The 8,347-nt window shown below is 37.3% G+C and overlaps 1 protein-coding gene across 1 annotated transcript; it reads left to right on the forward strand.

The window, feature by feature from the left end:
- Window positions 1–452: 452 nt before the first annotated feature.
- On the forward strand, window positions 453–5,298 carry LOC112517446 (ethanolamine-phosphate cytidylyltransferase-like). Its single transcript, XM_025124880.1, has 10 exons — window positions 453–636; window positions 1,447–1,875; window positions 2,158–2,393; window positions 2,815–2,960; window positions 3,236–3,307; window positions 3,424–3,491; window positions 3,702–3,822; window positions 3,905–3,970; window positions 4,051–4,173; window positions 5,001–5,298. Exons 2-10 carry the CDS (start codon window positions 1,520–1,522, stop codon window positions 5,070–5,072), a joined length of 1,260 nt encoding a protein of 419 aa, XP_024980648.1. The 5' UTR covers window positions 453–636; window positions 1,447–1,519; the 3' UTR covers window positions 5,073–5,298.
- The last annotated feature ends 3,049 nt before the right edge of the window (window positions 5,299–8,347 follow it).

The following is an 8,347-nucleotide window of genomic DNA, read 5'->3' on the forward strand; positions in this document are numbered from 1 at the left end:
ACCCAAGTTCGAATCCTGTTAGTATCATTTTCTTAGTCAAATGATGTTATCGTTTGAAAAAAAATTATGTATATTTGTTTCTTATAGTCAATCGGTGCTACCGTTTGAAAAAATTTCCCTATATTTTTTTTATGGTTAAATGGTGCCACAATTTGAAATTTTTTTTGGGTCAGTCCCTGCAATAAAAATAAGAGTTAAAGATAAAAATCGTAAGAAAGATCTAACTCTTAAATGTACACTAGAATGAAATACATCAAAATAAAATACGTCAAAATATTCTAAATCAATCCCCATATCAAACATGATTTATTCATCTTAAAATATTCAAGGTCGAGATGCCTTTTATCACACGCATTATTTGTAATATGGACCTATGGGTGCTATCACAAGGTCGATTATGCCTTTATCACACGCATTATTTGTAATATGGACATATGGGGTCAAGTGGATTGTGAAGCCAGCAAGACAAGCCTCGTGTCTCCTCTTACTGCCCCATGTGATGTCTTGCTTCGTTCATCATCCCCTCGTTTTCTACTCTTCAAATCTTCTTCACGATTTTCAGTTTTCAATTCAACCAACAGAAGACACCCATTTTCAAGTAGCAGAAAGAGGAGGAACGAATTCCATAGCACAAAGGTAATCATCGTCTTTACATTCCATCTTCGATTTCTATAACCTTTAGATCATATGCAGATTTCACAATCCAACATAATTTCAATTTAGTTTGCAGATCACAATTGGGTATCCTTAGTTTCCTCATCTGTTTTGTGTTTCTTGCATCATAACTTGCTTCCTTAAGCTTGCGATCTTTATAATTTAGGTTTTTACTCATTGTATAGAAGTCCTACAGAAAAACTTCACATTTTGCACCCTTGATCTTGTTCTAATCTCTCGTATTCGAATCTAGTGTATTTACCTTGTTCTGATGATCTCGATTCATATTGGTATGAGGATTTCTACTTCAATTCGGTTCAGAACTAATGTTAATTTGCGCATGTGCCAAGGGTTTAGGCAATTGAGCTATTTTATAAAAAGATATCACATAACTATTTTAAGGAAAGTTCTGTTTACATCCTACCATCTTCCTTTTGAATTGGGTGACCGTGTTTGTTTGGTTTGATTTATACAAGGACACAGTTGTTTGAATCTGATGTGGTTTAATCAGTCTTTTCATAGTTCATTTTGGTGGCTGAGTTTGCTTGTTAAGCTATGTTTGGCAAATTAGTTGATAAACTAGTTGTTTGCCGATAAGCTCGAGGACAAAGGTAAAATGACTACAACATTCACGAATACCAAAATTTCTTTAACTATTTGGAAACTTTTGATCGTTCAAGATCGTACACTGCCCAAGATGCATCAATAACAAATGTTTCTTAGGTGGATTTGGCAAATTCATCTATTTCATTCAATTATTCATATAAATTGGGTTCCTCATACATTTTGCAGGGTTTGTCACTTCTCTTTCAGCATCAAAGAGGGCTTTAGAGGCCCCTGAAAAGCAGCAAATCCGTGGACCTACATGGAATACCAGGCTAATTATTCGATTTGGGATGGGGTATACTACCACCCACATCTTTTCGGTGGCATTATGCTAACGGCCGCGCTTCTCGGTTTTTCAACAAGTTATTTTAGCGGTATGGCCAGTTTTCCTACTTTGCCATACATGTTGCCTTATTTGGGAAATCTTCAGAAGCAAAAAGGCAGCAAGAAACATATTCGTGTTTACATGGATGGGTGTTTTGATCTTATGCATTACGGGCACGCAAATGCTTTGCGACAAGCTAAGGCTTTGGGCGATGAGTTGGTGGTTGGACTTGTAAGTGATGAAGAAATCATAAACAACAAAGGTCCTCCGGTTTTATCTATGGAAGAGAGGTATGCTCTCTCACAAACACGGAAACATATTATATTATATAATACGCCTGTAGAACAGAGATTAGACATATTTTTATGCTGGGTGCTTTCCCTTACGTTGTGGCAATCGCAAGGTTTTCTTATTGTGTTTATTGACTGAGAGCAAGAACCCCCAAGTTTAAATTTTTCATTGAAACAACCGCTCTACTTTTTGGAGTAGAGGTCAGGTTTGCATGCATCTCACCCCCAGACCCTATGCCATATGGAGATAGTCGCGTTAATGTGGTGCTAAAATCTTTGAAGGCTGGCACTTGTTAGCGGATTAAAGTGGGTCGATGAAGTCATTGCTAATGCACCATATGCGATTACCGAAGAGTTCATGAACCGTCTTTTTAACGAGCATAAGATTGATTATATCATACATGGGGATGATCCTTGCCTACTTCCTGATGGAAGTGACGCATATGCTCTGGCAAAGAAAGTTGGTCGTTACAAGCAGATCAAACGCACGGAAGGAGTCTCAAGCACAGACATTGTAGGTACTGTACCTAACTTCATATACATATATATTTATATAAAATAGGATCACTTGAGAAATCACAATTTGGTAAATGTAGGAAGGTTATAAAGAACTGTTAAGCAGACTTTTGTATGGAAATGTTAACATAAGCTAAAATTAAATTAACATAAATCACGAGATGTTAATGTGTGTTAATGTACATTATCGTATCAACTTATGTGAACTTCTACTAAAAAATGCTTCCTACGTTTCTCACCAATATTTGATTTCTCACCGGAACCAAACCATGTGTGTGTGTGTGTATATATATATGATGTTACTAAAGGGGCTGAACCTACAACTAAATGTGTAGAATTCCATGATAGTAGTTTTTGCAGTTCATGATTGCAAGATTAAAGTTTTCAGGGATCCACTCTTTAACATCTTCACTTGCAATGCAGGAAGGATTCTCGCGTCTATGGAGGATATAGAAGTTAATAGAGAACGTAATGGAATGAAGAGTAATCTGGATAACCATAGCCAATCTAAACATGCTTCTAACTTTTTGCCTACGTCAAGAAGAATTGTGCAATTTTCAAATGGCAAGGTATGTCCTTTAGATTATGTTTATACCTTTGGGGGAACTTGTATGAACAGTTGAATGGCATATTTGGAAACAGCCTCTCTACTCCTTGGAGTAGAGGTAAGGTCTGCGTTCTTCTTACCCTCCCCATACCCTACTTCGTATGGGATTCACTGGGTTTGGTTTGGTTTGGTTTGGTTTGATTTATTTGATAATTGGGATGCTATACTTATGAGTTGGTTTGTAACAAATTTCACGTATATCATATTTGTCTAAAGAAACCTTGTGTTCTGTATCAGGGGCCTGGACCAAATGCTCGTGTGGTGTACATTGATGGAGCATTTGATCTTTTTCATGCTGGGCATGTTGAGGTATGCAGCCTCTTGGTTTTAGACATGTGTTACTGGCGTATTAATATGCAGCATCACGGATATAGTCGCTGTGTTTGACGGTGATTATTAACGAGACATGAGTTTTGTGTTCATAGATTCTAAAGAGTGCACGCCAGCTTGGAGATTTTCTACTAGTGGGCATCTATACCGATCAAACTGTTAGGTATTTTCTCGAGCATCTTGATGTTGATACCAGTAAAACCAAACCAAACAAACCCAATATATCCCACATGAAAGTAGGTGCTCGGAGTGGTGGGATGTAAGCAATCTAACCTCTACCCCAAAGGGTAGAATAGCATATTGATGATGGAATTGAATGGTAAAAACGTTGTCTCATTGATGACTAAAAACAGCTTGGTTTGGTTTGATGCAGCCAACACCGAGGGTCTCATTTCCCACTAATGCATCTGCACGAACGCAGTCTCAGTGTTCTGGCCTGTCGATATGTCGATGAAGTCATCATTGGTGCTCCATGGAAAATCACAAACGACATGGTATTGCATTTCCCCTTTCTTATCTACTTGCTTGGACTTTTAACGGTATCTGAAAATTTGGTATTCTATTCACGTTGGCCAGATCACGACTTTTAACATCTCCTTGGTCGTGCATGGAACCGTTTCCGAGAGCGACTCTTCTCTCAACGTAAGACGCCTTTTATCTGGTTGCAGTTTTCTTAACCTAGTACCCAGAAGACTAATATACCCTTCTATTCGTTACTGCAGGGCTTTGTAGATCCTTACAAGGTTCCGAAAAATATGGACATTTTCAAGACAATTGAAAGCCCGAAAAACATCACCACCACTTCCGTGGCGCAAAGAATAAAAGCCAATTATGAGATATACGAGGTATATTTAGATTTAACACTATGAATGGAAGCATCACTATGTGTACTATGTGCATGTTTAAAAGTCCATCACAAGGTTTAAAAAATAGCCTAGCATAAGGGCGTTTAGTTAAATAACCTTAAATAATGAGACCTCATATTTTTTTCATCTGCCTCAGGTGCTAAATAGTCTTGCCTCTAGTGTAAAACAACATGCCTCCATAAGAACTTTAAAATACAGTAGAGGGTTAGATTCTTAAAGTCAGTAAGCTAAATAGGACCTCCCTCATAGGGGACTGCTTGGGATTTTTAGGTATATAACCTTAAATCCAGGTCATTTAGGGATATGACCTTAAATGAGTTTATAATAAAATTTATGACCTCCTTGATCTATTAAAGAAAAAATGGTTTTATACTCATGAGAAGGTCATGGATTTAATTAAAATCTCACTTAAGGTTATAGGCGAAGGATCGTGTGAGAAGGAGAGTTAAGGTGCGAAGCTTAAGAAGGGATCTGGACCCTTGATCACCTTTAATCTCAAACCCACCCATGAATCCCGCTTGATATGGGGATTAATCCAGTGCATCTCATCCTAATGTGCATCCAAGGGTGGAGATCCCTTCTTACACTTTCTCACTTTAACTCTCCCTTCTCACCGAAACCCAACCCGTAGGTTATATACCTAAAAATCCCGTAAAAAGCCTTTTTTCTTTAATAGGCGAGGAGGTCATGGATTTAATTAAAAACTCATTTAAGGTCAATATCCCTAAATGACCCGAGACTGTTTTTGTTTTGGGGCTCTTTTCTTGGATGCATTTTACAGGGACTGATGTACCTTAACTTTGCAGAAGCGAAATGCGAAGAAGGAAGCTAGTGAGAAGAAATTTTACGAAGATAGGAAGTATATTTCTGGGGACTAATCTATTCTTTTGTCAAATATGGTGTGAAGATGGAGATAATAGATGCCAATATTGTTTTACTATACTTTTTTGAGCGTTAGAAAGAATATAGATCTAGGTCAGAAATTGCCTTAGCTTTTGTAACATCTTCTTTGAGAGATTTTAGATGCTAACCCCATCCTGATCTTTGTGAACATATAACTAATCAGATCTTCATCTTTCTATTGTGTAAACAATCATTTACATCAAATGGTTTTCTACTGGTTTCTTGAACATTAATACATCGGTGACTAGCCGCTTGCTTGTTATTGGTGCATCTGTTGGGTTACTTGCAACCCATTTTGATTCTTGAACATCGTTTTCTTTCTGTGGGTGCACCTCGACTAATCCCATGGAGCGTATTTTCTAGTGTCCTCTGATAGCTACAAGTCAATTAGCCAAGTACCCTCCTCAGAGAACAGCTCTGATTCATGTATTATATTCACTATGTGTGAAAACTGAATGAGAATTACATCATCAAGGCATGGTATAAATCCAACCAAAGAGAAAGACCCACTCTAACAGAAAAAGCAAGAACCAATCCCTGTTTCAGTTACTGGGGGTAGCACACTTGAAGTCACATGGTTCCCTATCTTTTTCTTCAACAAGGAGACATGAAATACATTATGGATTCTTGAATCCAAGGGAAGATTCAATTTATAAGCCACCTATCCTAGCTTCTGAATTGCTTCAAACGGCCCAAAGTATTAGGCAGCGAGCTTGTGAAACGCCCTTCGGTTGACTTTTGTTGCCTATAAGGCTACAATTTGAGGTACACCCAGTCTCCCACTTGTAATATTCTTTCCTTACGATGTTGAACATGTGATTTTGTCCTCTGTTGTGCCTTGGCCGTATTATCTTTGAGCAGATGCAATTGTCTCTCCCCTTCTTGCAGCTCTGCATCCACTGCTTGGCTACTTAAGTCCTTGGGGTGGTAATGGATTGGAGGACTCTGCCCAAATAAAGCCTCATAAGGAGACATGCCCAAATTTGAATGATGTGAAGTGTTGCACCACATTTGAGCTAGTGACAACCATTTAATCCATGATTTAGGTGCCTCCAAGGGGAAACAACGTAAATAGGCTTCTAAGCATGGATTTACAACCTCTGTTTGCCCATCCAACTATGGTTGGTAAGCTGTGGAGTACGCCAATCGATTCTTATGAGCCTGAAAAAGTTCCCTCTAAAAGGTTCCAAGGAAGATTGGTCCATGTCGGATATGATCTTGTCTGGCAGTGTCGTATTTGCATTGTTGACAAATATGAGGATATCCACCACAGCTTGTAGCCTACCATCAATGCTCAGACTGGGTAAAATTCTGGCTTTCCGGTTTGAAAAGGTACTAGAAATGGGCAGACAAGAAGATAAAGAGGATTCATTAGGTCTTCTTGAAAGAGCTTTTGCTACGTGGGTGGTTGTTACTCCCATTATTATAACTACCAAGTAATTTACTCGGCCTTTTTTGAAGAGCGGGATGACATTCCTGTGCTGGAGAGCTTGGTGATTCGTTTTGATGATGAAAGGTCGTCCCAACAAGTCCCCCTTCCAACAATTGTAACAATTCCTTTTCCTCATATTCCTTCGTTTGGGATGAATGGGGTTGAGGTTTAGTGGCAGATGGTTGATAGGATTCCTCCATGATATGAGGAATTTCTTTAGGAGCTGGTGAATTGGAGTGATGAAACTGCTACTTTTGCCAATTTCATTAACTGGGTTCCAATCCCACCCCCCCCCCCAAAAATGCATAATCTTTGGTAGCTTGATTCAAGGTTTTTGATTTCATATAATATATAAATCCACTTGATTGATTGATTGTTCAGAGCATTAAGTTGTAATCACTAACTCTGCTCTCTGGTGGTGAGTTTTAAGTATTTTTTTTTTATTAACTTCAATTATTATATATTCTGTAAATAATATTTCATTATGTAGGTTTAATTAACTATAATATTTCATAATGGGTTATATTATTCTTAATAAGTTTGAGTTGATCATAATGGGTTATATTATTCTTAATAAGTTTGAGTTCATCATAATGGGTTATATTATTCTTTAACAAGTTTGAGTTGATCATAATGGGTCTAAATCAATCTGAACACACCTTAATGGGTCGAAGTTATGTTTAAACTGTTCATGGTGCTCCTTAATGACTCGATAATACGTCTTTTTTGTCTAAGTGGGTCATGATGGGTCTAAATGGATCTGTTTTTGTCTTAGTGGGTCATGATGGGTCTAAATAGATCGTTTTTTTTGTCTAAATGAGCATATACACTTCATTTATTACACACTTTAGAGTAGACACCTTAAATTATAACCTAACACACATAGACTCATATGTTAATTATATATGTATGTACATATATTGAGTACCAACATATGTATGATAACTAGTTACAAGAATATATCATATATACATGGTAAAGTTACATTATCCAAAATACTCATTTTTAACTAATAAGATACTTTAATAAATCATTTAACTGCAAATTTTGCTATTTTCCGACAGATACCAAAAAAGATTGAAATTATTGTTATCTATTTTCGACATATTCTTGACGGATATGACCCACTCCGTTGAAAATCCGTCTAAGATGGAAACTAATTCTTTTTTAAAATACTAGTAATACAACTACGCCGGTAGGGATGACAAAAAAAAACCGAAACCGATGATGAAAACCGAAAATCAAAACTTTCGGGCCGCGTTCGGGGACGGGGAGGGGATCGGGGACAAAATCGAGGATTTTAACGGGGACGGGGATGGGGGTGGGGACGGTGATCATTGGCCCGACTCAGCCGGATATGTGTGTGTATATATATATATATATATATATATATAATCATTAAAAGGAAATAGTAACATTAAAAATTTGAAAGACTTTTATCCATTTTACCTCAACAGCCCAAATAAGGCTCACGAAAAAGTCTAGTTTATTTGTCTAATCATGAAATCGTGATTTTAGTTGTATGATGTTTGAATTTTTGTTTAGTTTATATTGTAATCTAATACATTGTTTGTAATTGGTTCGATTATGTTTGAGACATTTAAACATATGTCTTTAAAAAATTGTAATTTACTTTTAGTTGTGAAAATTAACATATTGTAATTCTTTTTAGATCAGTTTCGGGTTCGGTTATAACTAACGATGAACGGGAAAAAAGAGGATTTTTACCCTTAACGGGTTCCGCAACGGGAATAGGGGCCGTTACGGGGACGATTTTAGTTATCGGTTTCGGGGACGGGGATACCAATAACTGTCCCG

Source organism: Cynara cardunculus (assembly GCF_001531365.2).
Source record: "Cynara cardunculus var. scolymus isolate 2C chromosome LG 8, CcrdV1, whole genome shotgun sequence".
Lineage (NCBI taxonomy): Eukaryota > Viridiplantae > Streptophyta > Magnoliopsida > Asterales > Asteraceae > Cynara > Cynara cardunculus.

Bases quoted from the DNA above. Each gene is read 5' to 3' on its own strand.
- LOC112517446 (XM_025124880.1), top strand. From the start codon at position 1,520: ATGGAATACCAGGCTAATTATTCGATTTGGGATGGGGTATACTACCAC. The intron at 3,308-3,423 runs GTATGCAGCCTC...TTGTGTTCATAG, and splicing joins TTCATGCTGGGCATGTTGAG to ATTCTAAAGAGTGCACGCCA. The intron at 4,174-5,000 runs GTATATTTAGAT...TTAACTTTGCAG, and splicing joins CCAATTATGAGATATACGAG to AAGCGAAATGCGAAGAAGGA.